This window comes from Petaurus breviceps, unplaced genomic scaffold (assembly GCF_028583685.1).
Source record: "Petaurus breviceps papuanus isolate PSGF00001 unplaced genomic scaffold, PetGlider_PUasm1.0 90730, whole genome shotgun sequence".
NCBI lineage: Eukaryota > Metazoa > Chordata > Mammalia > Diprotodontia > Petauridae > Petaurus > Petaurus breviceps.
Window position 1 is genome coordinate 7,043,596 of NW_027187324.1, and position 24,768 is coordinate 7,068,363.

The 24,768-nt window shown below is 35.1% G+C and overlaps 1 protein-coding gene across 3 annotated transcripts in view; it reads right to left on the reverse strand.

Annotated features, from left to right (window-relative positions):
* The window catches only part of DACH1 (dachshund family transcription factor 1), a 502,642-nt gene that overhangs the window by 291,046 nt on the left and 186,828 nt on the right, over window positions 1-24,768 (reverse strand). For all 3 annotated transcript variants that reach the window (XM_069066774.1, XM_069066775.1, XM_069066776.1), the window contains exon 2: window positions 5,280-5,395. In XM_069066774.1, the coding sequence (XP_068922875.1) occupies window positions 5,280-5,395 (116 nt within the window). The remainder of the gene's footprint in view (window positions 1-5,279; window positions 5,396-24,768) is intronic.

Consider the following 24,768-nt stretch of genomic DNA (forward strand, 5'->3'; position numbering starts at 1 on the left):
ACCCTTTTACTTCCATGTAAATAGACATCTTTCTGTAAATTTTATAGGGGTAGCTGCAGTGCTGTTGCTAAGATGAATTTATTTTAGACCTGTAGTTATTTATAAAAATGATTTATTACAAGAAGTGCTCAATCCAAATAAAGGTAGTGAACACTGCAGGAGGTATTGGTTTGTGAAGCCCTACAAAGGTTCTCCTTTCTTTCATTAACTGAAACTTCTTGTTACTATGGCACCCAATGACAACCATAAATTCTAGGAATTATCACCATTTGCCCACGCCCCCTTCTAAGAAGCACACGCACGTATGCACACACACGTACATATATTCTTTCCATAAAAAAAACTACCTCAAAAATGTTCCAATTAAAACATCCAAATAATGGCATTCTAATTTATTAAAAAATATAAATAGCAAAAATAATTAGCGGTTATTAGGAAGATTTTCTTCACTTTCAGGAAAAACTTTACTTACATTGAATACTTCTTGGCAAAAGAAAATGGTATAATTTGTACAACCAAATACCTGAATATTTTATTAAACAACTGTACTTAATAAATTTTATTTTTCCCAAGAGCATGTAAGACACCTTTGAAAAAAAAACATGCTTAAATGTTCTTAAAATTATGTTTGAAATTCATATGGTGGTTGTTATTCTTTATTTTCATTTAATTGCCCCAATACCACTGTGAGATAATGCTAGAGGTATTAAATTGTAATTTTTCAAATGGGGAAACTGAGGCTCAGGGAAACTAAGTGACTTGTCCATGGTTTTCTGCTAGCAAATGCCAGATGTGAACATTTCAATATCCAAGCCTTGAACTTTAACCACTGAACTATACTCTGTCTCCCTAACCATACTGTCTCACTTGGAAAGCTGCCACATGTGCAAGTACAACTTAGACTTTAACAGACTACTTAATGGGAATTAAATCCTTAACAGGACTACTTTCTGTTTGGCCTTTCCTAAAGATATTTCTTCAATCTTTTCAGGATTCTGACATATCTACAGTCATAAATCCATATAAAACTTATACATCTTGTCAACAGATATAAAAAATATCACGAATTTGCTGATCGAGGACTATCACAGCAGAGGCTTCATCAAAATGTTTTGCTTGATGTCTACAATACAAAAACGTATTCAAGCTTTATCTTTTAAAGTACCAATCATACACTACAACTTCTTCCTATCAAAGAAATGTTGTAAGAATAAATTTTATCCTGGCAAAATAAGTGGGAAGGAAAGGGACTTTTTAATCCTAAAACTAAAATCCATTTAAAGTTCTAAACACCTGGGAAAGTGTGAGTCAAATTCCACCACTATCTAAGACAACACTTCCTGGGAACTGATTTAGCTTCCTTTGGGAGCGTTAAGGACACTCTCAGACAGTACACTACACTACGATGCTATTTAATTCACTACAGTAGTAACTAATTAGTACCTTAGTGGCCTTGAAGAGTTCATTCAGCTTCTAGAAAGTTTAACCACAATAAGAGAGTAACTTATGCCCCGGGAAAATCTGGATTGAATTATGATAACATTCTACTTAGACAGTGGCAAGACTTCCAACAACCTCAGTCCACTGGAATATACCCCAAACCCCAAAGTAATTGAAAAAGGTCTATGGTCGTCTTTATCCTGCTAAATTAGATGTCACAAAGCCACTACAGTAACCACAGTTTCTTAGTGTAACTCGTTAAGGCTTAACTCAGACAGCCTAGGATGAAGAAAAAAGTATGGAACTTACAGAGGACATGGTTCAGACTCTGACTATCTATGTTAACATGGACAAGTCACTTTACACCTCTTTTGTCTCTGGTATTTTCAGTTGAATTAGACACTCACTGATATGTTATCAAATTCCATTTGAACAGAAAGTTCTTGAATTTGGCATTTAATTTTTTGTCCCATAAGAAGTGGAAGGAGGTGGAGCAAGACAGCAGAATTGAGAGTTAACTTGATATTGAGTAAGAATACTCAATACAGGGGCGGCCAGGTAGCACAGCGAGTAAGAGCACCGGCCCCAGTGTTGGGATGACCTGGGGGATAGAATTCGGGCTCAGACACTTAGCATCCACCCAGAAACACCTGGCCGTGTAACCTTGAACAAGTTACTTAACCCCAATTGCTTTAAAAAAAAAAAAAGAATACTCAATACACATGGCTATTTATTTTAAAAGCACAAAAAAGGATCTCCATGCTAATGACTAGAAATTTTAAATTATACCCATCATCCTCCATTTATTAAAGCACATAGGTAGGTAAATAATAAAAGACAGAATGACCCAGAGGTTGGACAGTTGGTCCCTGGATTCAGGAAGACCTAAGTACCAGGCCTGCTTCTAAACCATACTGACTTTATGATCATGGGAAGGTCACTTAACCTCTCACTTTCCCCAGGCAATTTAGACAATTGTCTAAGACTGTACAAAATAGGGGAATCATCCATTTTTCTCCAAGGAAAGAATTATAGATCTAAATATCGGGGTTGGGAATCTGCAACCCTGAGGTCACACGTAGTCTTTTAGATCCTTGGGTGTGACCTTTAGACTGAATTCATGTTTTACAGAATAAATCTATTTGGTAAGGGAATTTGTTCTGTGAAGTTTGTATTTAGTCAAAGAGTTGCATTTGAGGACCTAGAGGACCACATATGGCCTTGAGGTCACAGGTTCCTCACCTCTGATCTAGAACTATCAAGAACCTCATAGGTCATCTGCTTCAATGTACTCATTTTACAGATGAGAGGCCCATAAAGGATAATTGACTTGCCCAAAGTCACATAGGTAGTATGATGGAAAAGGCAGGAAGAAAACTCAGATCCCCTGATTCTAAGTTTATTTTTCCAAGCTTAGGGTTCACAAAGAAAAAAAATCAAAAGTCCTGACCAAAGATAAAAAGTATCTAATGTATTCCAAGATGATTTACATGGAAGTTAGAATTTAAGTGTTTTGCTGCCGTATCTCCAATTAAGTTTTTCCTCAAGGCCTCATAGAAGTATCGAGATAAACCTGGCTTCTAGAAAACAATAGCAATCCAACAAATGGCTGGTAGGTTGACCCCAAACTAAAATGGCTTTGAATAAAGGCCCCAAAATGGAGAGTATCTATAATCTGAGGAACAGACTGACTCAATATGAAAAGGCCACAAGGTCAGATAACAGATATTACTACTACTACTACTACTACTACTACTACTACTACTACTACTACTACCACTACTACTATTACTACTACTACCACTACTACTATTACTACTACTACTACTACTACTACTACTACTACTACTACTGTTATTGTTATCATCATTATCATTAATAGCCACAAGTAATGTAAATTGTCTACTAAACTTATTATCTGCAAAGGTAAGAGTACCCATACTGATAAAACTAAGGGATCTTTTTAAGCATCAAAGCACGAATGTTTTAGGGGATATTTAAGTTATCAAAGACATTCATTTATTGTGAAATTACCTACTTATCAAAGGAGGTAAAAGAGACCTTACTCTAATCCTCCAACTCAGATTAGGTTCTAAAAATCCCTTACTCCTTAATGAAATATTTTCCACCATCACCTTCAACAAAACATTGATAGCTATTGTAGAATTTTTAATATTTATTTTAAACTTTTATAGTATTTTTAATGCAGGGTTTCTTAACCTTTTGTGTGTCATAAACCCCTTTGGCAGTCTGGTGAAACCTAAAAATCCCTTCTAAGAATAATGTTTTAAATGAATAAAAATGGATAATATTGCAGAGGAAACCAATTTTCCCAAAATGGTTATATGTATGTATGTATATATATATATACATATTAATATAAAAACATAGACCCCAGGTTCAAAACATCTGATCTAGAATAATAGTATGATCAGATACTAGAATTTGGCTAGTGCAGCTTGGTTTATCATATATTTAACATTTATACTCCAATGGTAACTAGTGATTCTTGGTAAAGTAGTAGATAATATGTACTTCTGTCATTTTATTTCATTAAAAAGGAATCCTCCCTTTCTCCAGACAATAATTCTTAAGAAGTAGATAACTATGGTCAAAACCACTGAACTCTGCTTTCCAATAAGAACAAATCCACAACCCATTAAATGTAAAATCAAGGGTAATCATGTAATATGCTATTTCTTGACTGGGACTCTGAACACATCTCTGTAATTTGTGGCCACTGAAGTTGGCACTGGGATGGTGACAATTGAGAAGAAAATATCTCTAAAACACCAGAGCAGCCACTGTTGAACTAACCATATTGGAATAAATCCTACACATTCCTTCCTTCTATTGGGATTTTTAAATCTAAAATAGAAAAAGACCAAATGGATTTAGTTTTAGTAACTACAGAGATTTGCAAAAAATCACTATTTGCCAAATAGATGTTCTTAGGGCTTATTTAAAAGAAGGCGATAAATCTTTACATAAAACTGTCTGTGTGTGCCTTCCACATTCAGAATTTAGAGTTTTGTAAAATCAGACAACGCTAAATGAGGACACAAACATAAGACGGTACAATTCAGCAATTTGAGAAACAGGTAAGAAATGGACAAATGAGTATTAATGTAACACCTCAAAGAAAATTCTCAAGTCCCTTTCAACAAGTGACTTCATTTTTCTATGCATCAATTTCTCACCTGTAAAATTGGGAGTGTAATGCAAATCTCCATGGGAATTCAAATTATCTAATATTAGGTACTTAGGGTGTTTTTATTGAGAAGTATTAATTCAATATCCATCATCTGAATAAATGGTTTCAAATATGCTAATTTAAACATTATTAAATGCACTTTAAAAGCTCTCTACGATGTGGACCTTGGTTATCTTAGAAATCACTTTCTCCTTATACACTGGCACATTAACTAACACTTCTCATGTTGAGGGAATTGAAGCAAACTCTTCTTTTTACTTCTAAATATATTGCATTGAGCAATCTTGACTTTGTAAATTCTTCATATTATAGTCTGAGAAAAAGCAAGATGACTTTCAATGTGTAATTGTTTAACTTGTGAGCCCTCAAAATGGGATATATATACATATATATATATACATATATATATATATATTTCTGTTCTAATCCATTCTAGATAATCTCATGCCAAGTCAATTAGCTTCCTAAATGGGATAAAGTAATGGTTCAGCTGTATTATTATGTACATCCACATGAATTTGCATATTCATATGTAAATATAATACCATACACATGTGCTTATATAAATGGGGGTTATGTGGCCTAATATTTAATTTTTAAAACATAAAAGCATAAGTGATCTTACCTGTTGGTGGTATGATTCCAGGAGACATTAGGCCAGGGACAGAATGTGGCATGATATGAGAATTCTCTGGGGAGGTGACACTTTGAGTCCTCTTAGGAGGCCTTCCAGGTCTAGAACTGAAACAAACAAAAAAATTTTTACAATTAAGCTGTTGTCTTACACATCATTTCAAAGTTGTTTCAAGTGGTAACATGGACTGTAAATAAATTTGTTTCAAGGACGGTTGCTTTTGCAGTTAGATGTAATAGACTTCCATCACTAATTAGATTACATGCTGAATTCATTTTCCTCATTGAAGATCAGCCACTCTTGATGCATAATTCATAGCCTGCACCTCGTTACCTGCTTCTTCATATTAATATCTATACACAGTTTGAATTGCCTCGTTTGCATATGCTAAAGTTCTGCATGCAGCCTTCAGCACGAAAATTATGCACTAACTTGTAATAATTATTACAGTCAGCCTGCTATTGATTTATGAGACTTTTAAAAACCAAATATGTGTAGTACTTGTAATGAATGATATTTTAAGGTTCTTCAGGAAATTAAAAGGCAATGGCTGCCTAAGGAAATGTTCTGCTTGTTTGATTTAATACTACAGTTAGCTGGGAGGTGGAATGAAAGAGTGATTCAGACCTATAGCACATTTTTCGATGATATGTTTTATTACTTCGCACTGCTAGCCTGATATCTAGATGATAAATGACAATACATATCTAATGTGTGAAAAGGTCTTTCAATTTCTTTATTTTTTGTCATTTAAAAGATAAGTCAAGTTATCATTTAACCCTTATTCTATTTAAGTGAAAATCTCACTAGGTCGCCTTACTTTTAATATACTGTATTAAATTGGAAAGGGCTTAGGATTATTTGTAGGACATCATTGAAAAACTGTCAGAATAGCATCTTACATCTGTTCTGAGGATAAAAAAGGAGAGTTTCATGCTTTAGCATTGCTTGTCCTTTACATGTTCACAGCACAATAACCTAAGAAAAATTCTACAAGACACAGGCTGAGAGATTACTTTTACCAACTACCCCTTGCCAGAATGAAATCATTAATATAACACTAAGAGCTGATTCTTCTCAACGATAAGCACTACCTTCTTGTTGATATGTGACACCCCACCCACCCCCCCACACACACAATCATTCTGATTCTGAGACATTCCATTCACATCTGAAATGTCTTTCTTCCACTTTCTGCCAAAGTCTGACTCTCGAACACTACCAAAGACTTTTATAAATGTGGTTAGTCTCCCTCTATTGAAGTTGTAAGCACTTATCCCTCCTGATTTACTCAGAACATATTCATTTGTTTAAGAGATATTTGTTGTGTGCCTACTAAGTACTAGGTATGGCTATTTAGGGTGCAGGAAACAAAAATGAATGAGACTGGTATCTGCTCTCAAGTAGATTATAGTCAAGCAAGAAGACATTAAGTATAGGTTCAAATAATTATAAGAAAAAAGTGATCTTGTAATCAGAGTGGTACAAATAAAATTCTGTGACAGTTCTAAGGCAAGAGAGATAATTTTGGGCTGTGAGGTAAGGCTAAGGAAGACAATACAAGTTTTGTTATTTGAGATAAAACCTTAAAGAACTTTTGGTATTTAGATAGGCTCAAGTGTGCCTGAGTATGTTTCTGTAGGGGATACCAGAGATGGAGAAGGGGACATTTTCAGAAGCAAAAGAATAAAGTGAGCAAAAACAAAAAGGGGAGAAAGCATCTGTTTTGGGGGGAACAGAATGAGTCTACCATGGCTTTGTCAAATGATGTGTGAAGAGGTATAGTGGGAGATAAATAAAAAAAGATAGGTAGGGGCCTGATAATGAAGGGATGCTAATTAGACATCAAGAAATTTGGAATTTATTTGGGGTAAAATCTGTCCACCTGTGTAAATAGAGGGATGTGAAATTAAAGATTTTTTTAAAAAGGTGAGATATTAATAAATATTTCATAAAGGTTATTTAGATCATCCCAGCGCCCAAATTAATGAAAACTTTATTTCTGTATGTGGGGATTCCTATTAGTTTTAAATGAGGAGAAGAGTTCTGCCAATGTTAAAGTGAGATACTGTGCTTCTTTAGTCAATATTAAAGCAGAATTGGTTGGGGCTTTTTTTGGTAAGAAAAGATGAAAAATGTAGTCAGTTAAGTAAGTAAATAGTTCACAACTACTGTAGAGATGTAAAATTGGTAAAACTCAAAATAATTTAAAATGTTAAAGACATTTATAAGAGAATCTTTCTCATTGACAACAAATGTTAAGAATAATTATCAAAAATCAAAATGAGAGGGTTTTCAATAAATAAATTAAATGTAGTATTTTAAAACAATTCAAGTTGTGATAACCCCCAATTCCTCCCACTCCCCCACCTTAGAATAGACAGGGATAAGCATCTAACAAGAAAGAGGAAATGTTAAGTTTTGAGAAAATTATATACAAGGTAGAGGCAGGCAGGATACCAAAAACAAATATCAAAGTTTTAGCTAAATTGAGCTCTTATGCGGACCTTAATAGCTGATAGCCTCTGGTTTTCTCCTTACCAAGTTGCCAGGACTTAGTCTTTATCACCATTCTCTTTTTTATGAAATTATTTTTAAAGAGAATAACAAAAGGGTTTTGTTTGGGGAATTTGGGGAGGGTATGGCAATGTTTCTCTTTTAACAAGACTGGTTCTGATCTTGTTATGACAATCTTGGTCTCTATAACATCCTGGGAGGGCAATGGTTGAAGACTAAAGAGAAGTTCAAGTTACTAATAAATTCTTAATATCTCAGTAGATTATTACTAGCTTTACTTGGTTCAGAGACATCCATTTACACTTTTGTGTTTACAATCAGCAACTTTTCAGGAGAAAGTTTATTTCAAAAATCAAACAAAATAATTGATTAAATAGTAATCATTAGAATAATGATTGTAATTATATTTGCTGCCACAATGATCTTCCCCCACTTTCATCTACCTTCTACTCTTCCCATCCTCTGGACCAGGATGTAGCCTCAAGGCTACATGTGGCCCTCTAGCTCCTCAAGTGCATCCTTTGGATTAAATCCAAACTTCCCAGAATACATTTTTTTATTAATAGAGTCTAGTCCACCATTTGTGACCTAGGCCCCAGATTTTAGGGGGTAGAGAAATTTCTAGAGGCTTAGCTATCCATTGCTAATTCCAGAATACAGAAATAATCATAGTATTCTCACACAACCAACCACAAGGACTAGGATTCTCCTAAAAGCAAAGCCAAGTTAAAAAAAATCACAAGGATTCTAAAAGCAAAGGTCATCTTATATGGAGAGTACAAACTGAAGCACAATTTATGACTTGTATATTTGTTTATACTTTAGAAACTAGACACAATTCAGTTTTTAAAATGCTAAATTATTTTATTAAAGGAAGAGACACTCTCCCCTCCCCTGCCCTCCATCCCACCCCCCAAAGAAAGTATTCAGTTGTACACTTACGACACTCAGTGATATTCTACATTGAGTTCTAAGTTCTTGTTATCTGTACCCTGCCCCCCAGCCCTTCTCTCTAGGATTTCCCCCAATAGATTGGTTTTTTTTAATTGTATTCCGGAAACTCCCCTATTTTATCCTCCCTTCTTCCACCCCTACCCACCAGGACCATTAACTGGACCTGTGATTTTCATGATTTTAGGGAAATGTGTGGAAATTCTTCTACCAATGCTGAACAGCAACTCCTTTACTACTTAAAAGTCTCAGATAATTACCAGGAGCAAGGAGAATTTAAGTAACTTGCCCAGGGATAGGCAATCAAAATGTATCACTACATTCTTTTTTTAGCATTTTCATATACAGAAAAGTTCAGAGTGATGTGAGCAGAACCAGAACAATTCATACAATAAAAACATTGTAATGACAAATTACTTAGAATGACTTAAGAATTTTGATCAAGGCAATGCCAGCCATAATTCCAGAGTGCCAAATTCCTGACAGAGAAATGATGGAATCAGAATGAAGAATGAGACACTTTTTTGACCAAGAAAATGTGGGAATTTGTTTTATTTGACTATGCACATATGATACAAGGCTTTTCTATATATTCTATATATTTTCTATATATGTATATATGTATTTTAAATTGACTGATATTGGTGGGAGCAATTGAGAATAAATGTTTGTTGATTGGAATTTCTTTAAAAAGAAGTGTTCTCTAAAATCTGCATCAAAGACAACAGTTGCAAATGATAGGAATTAATAAGAGTCTTTTTACCTTAAAATCTATTTTTATTATTATTATTATTATTTGCTTTTTGGAGGGGGGAAGGCAGGGTAATTGGAGTTAAGTGATTTGCTTAAGGTCACACAGCTAGTAAGTGTTAAGTGTCTGAGGCCGTATTTGAACTCAGGTCCTTCAGACTCCAGGGCCAGTGCTCTCTCTATTCACTGCACCACCTAACTGCCCCCTAAAAAAACATTTTTTTTAATATAGGGAAGAAAATAAGGTTTACTATGCTTCTTAATATTCTTCAACTTCACTTTAATCTCTCTACTTTTTTCATGATGCCTTAAACTTTATTCCCTATCTACAGAATTGGGGCAGGAAAAAATAAGCAAAATGTAGAAGGGGCTTGTTAAGCTTGTAAGAAGGGATGTGAAGAGTTACAGACCGCAGGCTTTTCGGCGAGCCAAGAAAAGGAAGACCTAACTTACAGGTCAAGTCAAGGCAGAAATAAGGTTAGTACTAAAGAGTATTCCCGGGATGTCATTGAATATTGAGGGAAACACCTGGTGTGGTTTGCCTCATTCATACAGAGAATTCTTATATAAGGAAATTCCCTCTCTCATTGCAAATTATGACCTTAATGAGTTGTCTAGAGCACTGAGAGGTTAAGGGTCTTTACTACTGTGTGTCAAAGGTAGGGTTTAAACTTTAAATTTTTTTCTTTCTGGCTTGGAGATCAACTTCTCTCCCACCGCCCCCCACACACACACACACCATGCTTTGTGAATGCAGAATCTAAACATTTAGACCCTAATCCCATATTTTGTTGATGTTCTTGAGTTATTTCAGTCATGTCCACCTCTCCATAACCACATTTTGTTTTGTTTTGTTTTGTTTTGTTTTTGGCAAAGCTATTAGAGTGGTTTGTCATTTCCTTCTTCAGCTCGTTTTACAAATGAGGAACTGGGTCAAACAGCTAGTAAGTGTCTGAGGCTGATTTGAACTCAGGTCCTCCTGACTCCATAGTTGGTGGTCTATTCACTGTGCCACCTAGCTGTCCAATATCATATTTAGCCTAGGGGAAAAAATCTTTTGGCCTTTCTAGGCCCCAGTTTCCTCAACTGTATAATATATTAACATAGCTCTAAGTCTCCTTCCATCTCTACAGTTGTATGGTTATATGATACCTAGGCTTAAATCTTCCTCCCAAATTTTACGGAGGAAATATATAATATGAGATGTTTCCCCTTTTTCTTTTGTATTACTATATCCTCTGAAGAACTGATCGTTGTACAAGTAAGTTAGCTTAACTCCAGCACTTGAGTGTAGTTAAGAAGCAACTATCCCCTTAGAACACATTTCTAGCAAATCCTACAAACTGGAAGCATTTTAAATACCAGTTAGTGATGGACTCTGGGTCTGTTGCCTACAGATCAATCTACCTAAAAGTTAGAGAATTTCATGTATAGTGTGGCTACAGGGTGAAGGATTTTCAGCCACAGCCAACCTCTTAGGCAAACTAGGACATTATATAGAAGCTGGTATTATCATCCAGAAGTTGCTAGCCCCACTTAGAAATTACATATTCTTCAAGTTTTATCAAGTAAGACTAGCTGGGAGAAGCAAGCCCTGTGTTTTCTAAGAGTAGGTGCAAAGAGGAAAATGAAGAGGTAGGTTAGATCATAAATTCTTAAGGTTGCTCGCAGTAAAAGGAAAAGTGTTTAAAGGCATTTCAATATCTCTTCAACTGTTCTAATCACTTTTTTAACTTAAGGGATACATTGTTCTTCTGACTATATTGGTTGATGCCTTTCGGTTCATTTTTTTTTTTTTTTTAAGCAATCAGGGTTAAGTAACTTGCTGCTCAAGGTTACACGGCCAGTTATTTCTGGGTGTGGTGCTGAGTGTCTGAGCCCTGGATTCGATCTCCAGGTCGTCCCAACACTGGAGCCGGTGCTCTTACTCGCTGAGCCACCTGACCGCCCCTATCAAGGTTACACGGCCAGGTGTTTCTGGGTGGGTGCTAAGTGTCTGAGCCCGGGACTCGATCTCCAGGTCGTTCTGACACTGGAGCCGGTGCTCTTACTCGCTGTGCTACCTGGCCGCCCCGCATTTCTAACTAGAGGAATACAGAACAAGAACAATGTGCTCCTTTAATCCTGTCCCCTGTCTCTATTTTAACACTAAAATATCCGGGGGGGGGGGGGGGGGAAGTATACTAAGTGAAAAAATGCAATGATATTCTTGTATACTGTCATGTTTGCAGCTAAAAGGGAACTTAGAGGTCACCTAGTCCAAAACCCTCGTTTTTAAAGTTGAAGAAATTTTGGGCCAGAAAGGCTTAGAGGTATATTCAAGGTTACAATATTAGTTCTAGGCATAGACAGAATGAAAACTCCTGTCCTCTGACTTAAAATCCAGCATTCATATTCTAACACCACATGAAATAAATAAAATGTGACATATCCTTTGATGTTTTCCAAATTAAACCATAATAACATTACACATAATCATCAATTCATAGAAATGGATAGGACCTCCTGAGACTATCAGAGCTGTGCCTACATGATGTAGAAGTTTTTTTTTTTTAACCTGCCAAATATATAATCAGTCATTTGTTAGGAGAAAAAGGCCAATTATTTACTATAAGATAGGTGAAAATAAAAAATAAATAAAATGGTTAGTTGATAGGGTTTTTCCCCAGTTAAAACAAATCTGAAGTACTAGTATCAATGCCCTCAGACATTAGAAAATACTATTTTCAACTGCTTTCCTCTAACACCTGCATATTATGAATGTTTCTGGGTTATTTTGTTATTTTATATATCCATTTATATTATAAATATATATGTATTTATAATTGTGATTTTGAATAGTGGTCTATGTATACAACTACATCAATTTGTCAATCCTGTTTTACCGTAATTTCCTCTAATTTTTAATGTCCTATTTGTAAGTGTTCTTAATATATTTTATGGAGAATATAAGCCAATCAAGGACATCCTAAATCACTCATTGCCTAATAATAAGAATGTCAGGAATACATTAAAAATTTGGTCACCTGACCCCTTAAAATGGTGTTCTTATTCTCTAAGCTGGTGGTGTATAATAAGTGGAAAAATAAAAACCTCGAACCTCCTCCATAATGATCTATTAAATATATTAATTAGACACCAGTAGACTATTAATAAACATGTTCCCATTCTTCACAGCAGTATGATTTATCTTAGATATTGTCAAGATGCCTTCATCTCTTAGCATTACTGAACCACATGGGTCAGATGCTCATCCTATGTAACATAGGTCAGATGAGAATTGTGCTCCAGGGACAAGCAATTGAGCAAATCTATTAAGTCATTTATTCCACCTGCCTGCCAGAGCAAATTTCACATGTTTAGCTATGTCTACTCTCAGAAGGCTGGTATTAGCATTATCCAAGGTACAGGCAAAAAACAAAGTTCAAATTAACATCACAAATATGTACTTGCCAACAATATTTTACTTTTTAAAATAATGCCTATTAGGCAACGCTACTAATGAAAAATGCAGGAGAATTTTGTATTTGGAAGACAGAGGTCTACTAACTTTAAATGCTTTGATCATTTGGACAGAAGAAAACCAAATATTGATAATTACTTGAGACTAATGCTCTCTTTTTAAAAAAAAATTAGGATAAGATTTGGAATTTTGTGCCCCAATACTGACTGATTTGGCCAGGTGTCATAACATTGATTTTGCCTTCAAAACTGATGTCAGATCTACTTTAAGTGACTGAGACTGGTAAACAGAAAAATCATTCTATTTGATATCTTTAGATACCAAAAGATTTTTTAAAGACAGCTTCTTGATTTGATTTTTTTTTTCTGAATAGGTACAATCAATTATACCAAATCAATTGTGTGAAACAACTGGTATCATAAACTAATGATCTGCCAAGAGTAGTGGTGTAGACCTGTAGTCCTTGTTGCTTGAATGTGGCACTTCTAAATTATATTAAGGGTAAAGTTGATCAGGTAGCTACACCATAGCAGTAAGGTGAATACCTGGGAGTGGTAGTCACCACTTAGACTGTCTATGGAGCAGATCAGGTCAGACATGGAGCAGGTCAGGAGATGTGCAGTGGGATTGGACTGGTGAATGGCCATTGTACTTATATTCTGGGTGAGAGAGGAAGACCCAGTCTCAAAAAAAATAGCAAGGATTTTTCAAGAATAAATAATACATTACTTCCATAGTTTTAAATTAGATCCCTTTCTTCTTCAAGAGCCCACTTGATCCTCAGTAAAGAGTTTACTGACATGGAGATATGTAGCTTACTAAATGTCAAAATATCCATTTTCAAGAGAGCTACCCTATTAGCTTAATTTAAGGATGGTCTTTTAGAATCCATAATGTGAACCCATGTTGACTAGCAAATACAAATGTCTGTCTTTTTTTAATGAGCTTGATAAATGCTTGTTGAATTGAATTGAAATTATTTTGAAAAGGATAGATATTCCCTTTCTAAAATTTTAAATCCAATTAGGCTCCTAAATTTTTCCTATTTATGTAAACTGTAACTAAACTCATTGAGATTAGCAATGCCATCCCATGCATTATATTTAACTAGCATTGAAGTCTGTCTTATTTCAATTCAACGAAGTTTATTAAATACCAACAATATGCAAGATACTGTCCTAGTCATCATTTAGGCTCCCCTAATTTGTGCATAATCTTAGTCTAGACAATATGTGAGTTCACTTTTAACAAGAAGTAGCGATATAAAATTAATATTAATATTAGGATTTATTTTCTCCTCTATTTTAGTCCTTCAATATGTGTATGTGTGTGTCCCCCTCTTTCTTACCCCCAAGGTAAGTGAGTACAAAATAAATTGTACATTTTTTTTTCTCTTCTTGCTCCAAGTCCTCCAGAAGCTTCTGCCTGCAACCAGACCTCTTTCTAAAGGTCTGGAAATATTTTTATAGAATCTCCCAAGAAACAGTTTGATGTGGTTAAGAACCAAGTTAAAGGCTTCTCTTCTTAGCAATGGAAGGAACCAATATTTACCGACCTTCTTTTCCTACTGTTCCTACCTCAAAACCACATGTAAAAAATTGTTTCTACTCATTTAAAACATATCATGATTTTAGTTTAGGATTATGTTGAATACCTATTTTCTCCTATTTTTTAATCAAATGAAATTATTTGCCTCTCCCTGCTCTGACCAATTCTGAATACTATTGCCAGATTATTTTCTTAAAGCCCTGTTTCCATCATGTAATTCTCCTGCTCCAAAACCTGTAATGGCCACTTGTTTCCTGTGACATAAAAGGTAAATTCTTCATCTAGTTTTCAAGGGCAGGTCAAATTAGATCATGTATGCAAAGCACGTACATGTCTTAAACCTCTATCTTAATAACAAGTGCTATTTATTATCATTATTATCACCTCCAATAGGGGATTCCCTATCCCCCCCCCCCCAAAGGTTCACATATTTAGAACTGTAGGGCAGTATAGAAATTATCTAGTTAATCAGATTTATTTTACTGAAAAGGAAGCTAAAACCAAGAAAACTGAAGTGACTCACCTAATATCAGACTGATAATAACTATTGATAGGAATCTGGACTTGGATTGAAAAAGAATGCCTGGAGTTCAAATCTTGTCATAGACACTTACCAGCTGTGTAACCTGACAGGCAAGTCATTTAACCTAAATCAGGTCATTTGCCTCATCTAGAAAATGGGAACAATAATATATCCTACCCCAATGAGTTGTTTTGAACATCAAATGAGTATATATATATAGTGCTTTGCAAAGCTTAAAGTGCCATATAAAAGCCATAATAATGATGAAATAAAAGTTGTCATTATTATATTCATATATAATTACATAATATATGATATGATGAGAAATATAATATATAACCATATAGTATATAATTATTATAATTATATTATTATTATCATTATCATTACTCTCTGTCTCTAAGCCCAGTTGTTAAGGTTCCTATCTCACAGGGTTGTTAGAAAGAAAATGATTAAGGTAATATAATTGTGAGTCAAAATTACAACCACCACCATTACTCTACTGGAAATGTCTTTCATGAAAGAATCCTAGACTACTCCAGTGCACACTAATCTCTCCTTTCTCTGACTCGGTACACTTGGAGTCATTACCACAGGCTGAGGTAATTATTATCTTCTACTTCGTTCTGTTAATTTTCTATAGTTGATCTTGTCTCCTCAAGTAAACTGTAAGTTCTTTGAGAGTAAAAACCTTCACTTTTTTTTCTATATACCTTACAATATTTAACCTCACCCTATACACATAGTAGGCACCCAATAAAACCTTCTTTTTCAGATTTGTTTACATGAATGACATACCTTGTATGTCTCAATAAAAAACCAAGCACAGTCTATAGTCTTACATGTATTACATAACTTATATGTCTCAATTATAATTAAGACCAAGCACAGTCTACAGTAGTGAAGACCAATTTGCCAATCAATTTAATAAGGACTTCTTAACATAGAGGTAGAGTCAGTAGTAAACATTCCTTAGCGTCAAGTTCCTCTATCTTCATTAGTCTTTAGTGCTGGTAAGCATGTGCATATAATATTTAAATGATTCCTTTTTACATAGAGATGTGAATTTCATAACTATTAGGAATCCTACAATAATGTTTTCACGTACTAATACTTCTACTGAAGGCATTAAAATAACAAAAGATTATTATTAATGAAAGAACTATAAATAGGGCCATAATTAATGAATTTCCCTGATGGGGGGTATTAGTTCCTATTCAGTTAAGAAATATGAATTATAGACTAATGAAAATTACTGATTAATTTTAAGCCCAAAATATATGATTTCCATGAATCAAACAAAATGTGTGGTGGTGGTCTTTTTTTTTAATTTTTGACATGAGAGATGCTCTTCTGCCTTCCCAATGTCCTTCAACTGTTCAGCCATTCTTGGTATTATAATTTATTCTCCTATCTTCCTTATTCCCCAAATCTTGTATAATAGCAAGTCCTGTCACATTTATTCTCTATTTCTATTTCCACTGCACTCATACAGGCCCTCATCAAATCCTCTAAACTATATTTTTTCATAGTCTCCTCTTCTATCCACATACTCTTTCCCCTCCATTTGGTCATTTACTCTATAGTTAGGCTAATCATCCTAATTTAAAAAAAAATCTATTTGTACTACCCATCTGCTCAAAACATTTCTGTGATACTCTCCCAATCCTTGAAGAAAGTCTAATTCTTTCTAGCATTTAGAAATCTGCACAAACTCTTGGTTTTTTTTTTTTGCCTTATTTCACACTGTTACTCTCTCACCAAAATGTTTTACTCTCTTACAGAAGTCCACTCAGTGCTGCCCTCTGTTCAGTCTTCTGCTTATGTTGTCCATATGCTCGAATCACCCTTCTTCTATATGTGTTTGGTGAAATTCTACTCATCCTTCAAAACCTAGCTTAAAAGCTGCCTCCTCAATGAAGCATTAACTAAAGTGCCAAGTAAAGAAGGATATTTTCTTCTTACAGACTTTGAGTAGGAATTTGTGTTCTAATTATGGTTGTAAAACAGACTTCTGGCAAAGCTGGGTTGGGTTAGTCAAAAAAGACCCTGAAAGTTGTATTTCTTCCCAGTCAAGTAACAGAGGAAGCTAATACAATATCAGGACTGGAAAGTTGGGTTTTTTTCCAACCTACAATAGGAATTTGGGAGGATCTTGGGAGAAAAAAAAAAGGGAGTAAAGTGGTCTCCCCAGACAGGTGGGGAAGCAGAGTGACAACAGCGGATGGTGGTAAGGACATCTACAATTCCTTTCCTCAAACCAATGCCTTCAAGTGAAAGCATAAGTGGTAGGTGTTTGATTGTGTTAAGCATAGGAGTAGAAGAAGAAGGAGGTAGAAGAATAAAGGGAGAAGGAAGAGAAATAGGAGTAGATTAAATTCATTCAGGTACCTGGAGTGCTGTGATAGTAATGGAATAAAAAGATCCCCCTGTATTGGCTTGGTTTTCAAATTGATTGTGTTAAAACCCAGAGCTTGTTAATCCCACCTGTGGGATGGACTTGTTGATATGAAAAAGAGAGTCCTGAACTGGGAGGACCTGGTGACTTCGTTTGGAGAGACACAAGAGAGAGGGAGAAGAACTTTTAGGAAGCAGCACCTTTGGAGGCAGAGAGAGACTGAGAGGATTGCTGAGGGCCACTTTGAATTGCCCAGGACTTTGAGAGCTGCCCCCGGAGCTGCCAAGGACTGAGGAGACATGGCTGTTTTGCTGGTACTTTGTCTGTCTGTTTTGATGTTGTTTTGCCAGATTTGTCCACTGCTGAAAGATAGTCCTGTTGTTGAAGAAGTCCTGTTGTTGAAGAAGTCCTGGAACCTGGCTGTTGGTTAAGAGCTCCTGGGACTGTCCTGCAGACAGAGAGTGAATACTGTCCACTGGTGAAGGACAGTGCTGTTTTTGCAGGGGTCTGGGAACCTTTCTGTTGGTTCAGAGCTACTGAGACTGTCCTGCAGACAGAGAGTGAATACTGTCCACTGGTGAAGGACAGTGCTGTTGTTGCAGAATTCTTGGAACCTTGCTGTTGGTTCCAAAGCCCTGAAGGATTTTCTTGTTGTATGTTTACAGAAATCCTGGGAGAGGGTTTTGCTAATGTTTTCAGGGGTCCTAGGACTGTTCTGCAGACAGAGAATGAATTAATGAAGAGACTGGCAATGTATCTTGTGGCCTAGCTAAGCTTTGTCTCCCCAGGAACAAAGATTGCTGAGAACTTGCCTTGTGTCAAGATGAAGAAAAGACCTCCATTTGGGTATTAAGTGCTGTGCTTAAACTTGTTGTAACTCTGGGGTAGGTTCAATTGTGATCCAGGGGTGGGGAACTTTTGACCTTTTTGTGTTCTATGATTGAACAAATGAATGTACTTTACTTAGGATTGGAAACTAATCTCCATTTGAGAAGAGGGGCTTTGTGATGGACTAAATGAAGGTACAGCCTAGGGGTGGAGTAGTATTTAGAACAGGGACTTTGTAATTGATTGAATGAATGTAAGATCCTGGGGTGGGGTAGCACTTGGAGATTATTTAATCACACTTAGTAAATTCTATATTTTGAATGATGTCATATTTTGATCTTCTCTGTTCTTAATTTGTCACTGAATAAAATGGAGAGCACCTATGCTGGTATTTTGAATCTTGGGAAGTTGCCTTTGCTTGGCATTACATTACAAGTGCTAAAATAATTGAATAGTGGAACCATCAGTCTTTACCTCCCCTCCCACCCCTTTGTTACTTCAGATAGGTTCAATGGAAACCAATGACTAATCAGGTCATTTTATTCTGTTACAGATTCTGGTCCATCTACCATTATTTTTCATAAATACTTGTGGTTGACACTGCCTTGCATTTCCTTGTGTCCTATTATTTTGCAACTCAGGACAGCTCTGGGAGAAATGTAGAAGAAAGTGACCTTTCCTAGTGGAGGGCTAGGGTAACAATCCTTCCTCTCCCAAGGCCACTCTTTAACTAGAGCCATTATCATAAACCATTCATATGTTTCATAATGATACTTCCAAGAACAAAATGACTATGAACTTGGATTATGTGAACCTTTTCATTTTTTCCCATCAGACACAAATCTAACAGTGACCTATAGGATTACACTTGTAGCATATTCTATTCTGCATTATACTTGTCACATCATAAATTTTGGTATCATAAGATTTTACAGCTTGAACAGGATCTCAGAAGTCAACCAATCCAACCACATTTATTATCTGCCCTACTCGATTTTCAGTACTTGATGGCAAGAATATCTATGGAATTCACAGTCTTAACTTTATTAACACTATACTTAAAACCATCCAAAATCATTGTTTCAATCCTCTTTTCTTTCACTACCAGCAGCATCACCATGACCAATACCTAGCATAGTGCTTTGCATATAAGAGGAGAAAACAGACAAAGAAAGGGAAAGATGGAGACAAAGAGAGAGATGAATGAGTTGAATGAATGATCCAAGTGCAAAAATATCTATTATCAGATTTTTTTAATTGAAAGTATGTAACTCTCATAGCTACCAAAGAGGCCATCAATAAAAATTCTCTATGTAAGGTACATAAGCTTAATTAGACAAAGGTGACGCAGAATCTCAGAGCTAGAAAGTATCTCCAAGGTCATGTAGTCCATCCTAAACCTGAAGAAGAGTACACATGATATATAAATGTACATATGATCATAGCAACACTCACTCTGAACTAGTACAAAGAGACATAAATCTCAAGAAAAAAAGTGGTGAAGGTTCAAATTCTAGCTCTAAAACTATGTGTCTCAACAAGTTACATTATGTCACTGGGCCTCAATTTACTCATTTGGAAAATGAATGTTTTGACTGGATGACTTGCTAGGTCCCTTTTATTCTAAATCTATTACAACTTCTTTGCCAAGCTTTTTATCTTATAGATTTTGTTGTGTTTTTTTTTTAACAGACAGCTTGTTTTCTAGCTTTATGAAAGCAGGATGGTGAGAATAGATTCAATCTAAATTAGGTGCTTTAAACCTATCAGTTAGTTATAGGTTATCTCCATTTTTTTAGGTTGATCTATTAGAATACCATAGGTTCCTTCACCTTGCTCCATCGTTTTGCCTATGAGAAATGATCAGAAGCTATCAAGAGATCTTTAAATAAACTTCAGCATTTAGAAACCATCATGAAAATGGATGGATACTCCCACAAGGATTCAAGGTCTATTTAGTAATGAAAGGATTATAACTAAGCCAGATCTTTCTCCAACAAGCAAAGATTCAAAATTATATTTAATTTGTTATCTGACAAATATATTATGATTTGAATGAATCTAATTACAGTTAATATTTTATATTAAAAACTCTTTCCTTAAAGACCTCCAGAAGACCAATGTCAGATAATAGAGTTAATTTTGATATAAGTTATTTATACCATAAAGGGAAAGGGAGAAGGGGAAACATGCTTTGAGGTTCAAAGAACACCCCTGAATACATACTGTTTCAGGATGAAGTTCCTTACTCAGAATTTTTGCACTTAGGCTGCTTTTTATTATGATCTGATCATTTTTTTTCTATTCTGTCTTCTGTTCCCATGAGCTGACATGTTCAAAGATACCATTAGCAACTCAGTAAGGTAAATTAGGTTTGTTGCTAATGAGGCCAAAGATATAGCTTCCATAGAGTTTGCATCAAATGGGGAAAAAAATTAATGAATATAAAATGTCCCTTAAGTAGAATCTCAGCATAGTAAAGAGTAATGAATCAAGAATCACTTACTTGAACCTGAGTTCAAATCCAATCTTTTCTATTTATTATTTATATGCCCTTATACAAGTTAATTCATCTCTTCATGACTCACTGTCTCATCTATAAAATCAGGAGTATAAATTGATTATTTCAAGGTCCCTTCTAGCTTAAAGTCTTCTATTACCCTATAATTTAGAGGGCAAGCACCACTTTTGTCATGACTATTGGGAAAAATTGTTACTACAAATAGATTCCTACTATATCAAAAATAATTAATAAATAAAAATAAAAAGCAACTTAAAGCATACTCTTTGCCTGACTCCTAAGTACAATTCATTTGAAGAAATGGTTTCCCAGTTGTTCATACATACTCTACTGGCTATACATGTGTAGACTGTTTGGTTTCTACCTCTAGTTGTTGTATTTGAGTTTGGTATTTGAGTACCTCTGACTATAGCTAATAAAGTAATTTCTACTATGTTACCCCATCCTTGAATTAATGTCATAAATTTGATCTGCACATTATAGGTGACTACCAAACAAATATTTCTGAGCTGAATTGTCTTCAAATTTCAGTTCTACTTTCTACCAATGTGAATCTGGAAAAGTCCTTTCATTACTTTAAATCTCAATATCCCTGACTGTAGAATGAAGTAATTGGATTAAATGATCTCTATAATCCCCTTAAATTCTAAAGTCCATGCCTTTACCCTTGTGAAACCAAAAATCTAATTTAGGAAATTAAATATATTATATATATGCACATATATTCACATGTGTATATGCATATATATGCATTTACAAATAACTATAATAAAAAGTATATAAGTGCTCTAATGGAGCTTACTCTTTTTCAGGGGAGAGGAGTAGGGACTTCCAGCTGGGATAATCAGGGAAAAAAGCTTAAAGGAGAAGGAAAATTATGCAATAGGCCTTGAATGATATGTTTGATTTTGACAGATGGAGATGGGACTGGGGTAGGGCACTAAAGGTGAAGGAACAGCATGAATAAAGGTACTGAGGCAGGAAAGCACAAGGTGTGTTAGGGGAATGTGGAGCAGTTAATTGCTAATTGCTTCAATTTGTACTTGAGGCTGTCCTTGTGTTTTTCTGACCTATCTTGTTGAATAACAATGAACTTCATGGGTGGTGGAAAGGCTTGGGCTAAGAACTGAATTATGGGTTTTCCCAGTCAAGATGTTAAGAAAAGCCAACTTCATTCACAAAATTAGCTTTTGTATTTTTTTTCCTATCTCTTCATAATCCTCCAGAACACAACTCTAAATTCTCATCCTTTTTTTTTTAAGAAGCCTTCTTTGATTTAGTCCCCTATAGATCACTCTTTTGAATTAGACTGTATTAGATAGTGTTTCATGTCAGTGAAGTAGTTTGGATTTATCTTTTCTATATCTCTAAGGCCTCTTTTTTTCTTTCTGGACTCTCTCTCCATATATATAAATATATATACATATATATGTGCATACATGTACACACATATTCATATAAGTATGTGTGTATACACATGCATATATGTATATGTGTGTATATACATGTGTATCATTTTATATACAAGGATCCCACTTTCTTTATGTATCCTCTGTAGTAATGAGTTGAATTAGAATTCAGCGAGCATCTGTGAACAATGACTATGTGAAAAGGTGGCAAAGATAAAAGGTTTACTTTTGCAACCATGTAAATGATATAGAAATATTATTTAAAATAACTGGTAACTATTTTGAAGAACTAGGCAATAAAAGATAGAGTGTTTTATTCTTGCAGACTACATGAGTATTGCTTTCACTCGTGGTGGTGGATTGCTACAGTCAGCAGCAGTGGCAAAGGATGTCTCTTTAACGTAGAGGTCCTCCAACAGTAGGTCCATTTTACCTATATGTGTTCCAGACTACTTTATGACTGATTAGCTCAATTGTTTGAAACATGGTTTTAATAAGTCCAAGATCATCTCGTTTCAATCCCCTAGACATGCTGATTGGCTTTGCTTCATTCATTATTAAAGGATTATATAATTCTGAGATTGAATAGCTGTCTTAAAAAATTGTGTCTGTGGTCACAAGGAGAACTCAGCAAGACAGTGCAGATAAATCCATCAACACTACTGGAAAAACAACTCAGAGTACTTCCTCTTCTGACAGTAGGAATGTAGCAATATTTTCATGTATGAAGTTGAGCATATTATAATTACTAATTAGATATGAATTACATAAAGTGCCACTATAAAAACCCCCCAGTGCCATTTTCAACCTTTACAGAACCCTCTTAAGATTTTAATAGATATTTCTTAGATAACTTAACCCCAAGTATAAATACTCCATTTTGGATCTGTTTTTGATATCAACAATTTCGGAAGGTTAATGAAAACAGTGTAGAGTTCCTGCCAAAACCTGATAAGAATAGTATATTGTTGTGGGAGGAAGAGGAAAGTGGAAAACGGCCATATTGCTTGAGGCAATGTGGAATATTGATCCATCCCCAGATTATGTATTGAGAAATAGTATATTCATAAATTTGTGCATGACCATTTCACTAGATATGCTACCAAGTGTCTGGATATTATCGTTTCCGAAAATTTTACTTTTAAAAAGTAATTTGATTTTTTTAAAAATAACTAACAAAACATGTCACAGAGCCAAGTATTTGGAAGGGGCTTTAGGAACCCTCTAGTCTAAGACATAGATGAAAGGAAAGCTCATGATAACTGCACTCAAATGGTCATCCAGGCTCTGCGTGAGTAGACCCTAGTAAAAGATACCCATTATATTTTGAGGCAGCTCCTTTGGCTTTTAAACAACTCTAATTGTTAGGAAATTACATATGGCATACATGTCCATAACAATAAATTTAATTAAATAAATATTCATTATATATCTTCTATACGTAAAGCCCTTTACTAGGCATTAGGAAACAGTCAAAGATGAATAAGGCAAGAAAGATCCCTGATCACATGAGGTTGACATTCTAGTAATAACTAACTGAACTTAAGTCAGATTCCATAAAGATGAAGTAATAGGTTTTTTTTTTATTTTAAAGAAAAAATGGGCATAATATTAGAAGATCAGTGGCATACAGGAGCTAAGAGGTACTCTGGGTAAAACCATGCTCAGGATATTAGCTTAGTATGTATACATAAAGTAGCATAATTCAACAAAATGTAAAAAATATGAAACTATATATCTATTTCTCATAATCTAAAAGAGAAACTAAGATAGTAAGTATAAAGACAATGCGGCAAAGAGAAAAGCACTAAATTTGGAGTCAGAGGACCTGGCCTATAATGCTGGCTATATAATTTAGAGACACCTCAGATCTTAGGCAACTGTCTTCAGCTGTAAAATGAAATATTTGTGAATATATGTGTGAACATATTATATATGTGTGTGTGTGTGTGTGTGTGTGTGTGTGTGTAGTGCCCACTCCCATTCCATCTCAAATAAATTCCAAGTACCTTGAGGCCAACAACTATTTTGTGTGTATCTTTGTATCTCCCATTGATATAGTTAGGTGGCTCAGTGGATAGTGCCAAGTCTGGATACTGCCAAAACTCTAGATCTGAGTTCAAACATGGATTCTAACACTTACTGTGTAACCCTGGACAAGTCACCTTTTTGCCTCAGTTTCCTCATCTGGAGAATGATATGGGGAAGGAAATGGTAAGCCATGCCTACATCTTTACCAAGAAAACCCTAAATGGTTTCACAAAGAGCTGGACACAACTGAACAACAGCAACAACAACAACAAATCTTCCAGAGTTCCTAACAAACTGCCTTGTACAAACCAGCTGCATTTTTTTTAAAGAAAGAATGGATAGATGGCACTAGAATTAGTCTTACAAATTAATGTATGAAGGGAGACTTAGTAATCTTCTCTGAAGTGGTATGGTAACAGGGAATTCTCCAGATTCATTAAAAACAAAGTACAAATTATGCTAAGATTATAAGGACATATGCCAGAGACACAGAAAATTGCCTAATTTTAAGAACTTTCAAATACCCAGGCCAATTACTAAT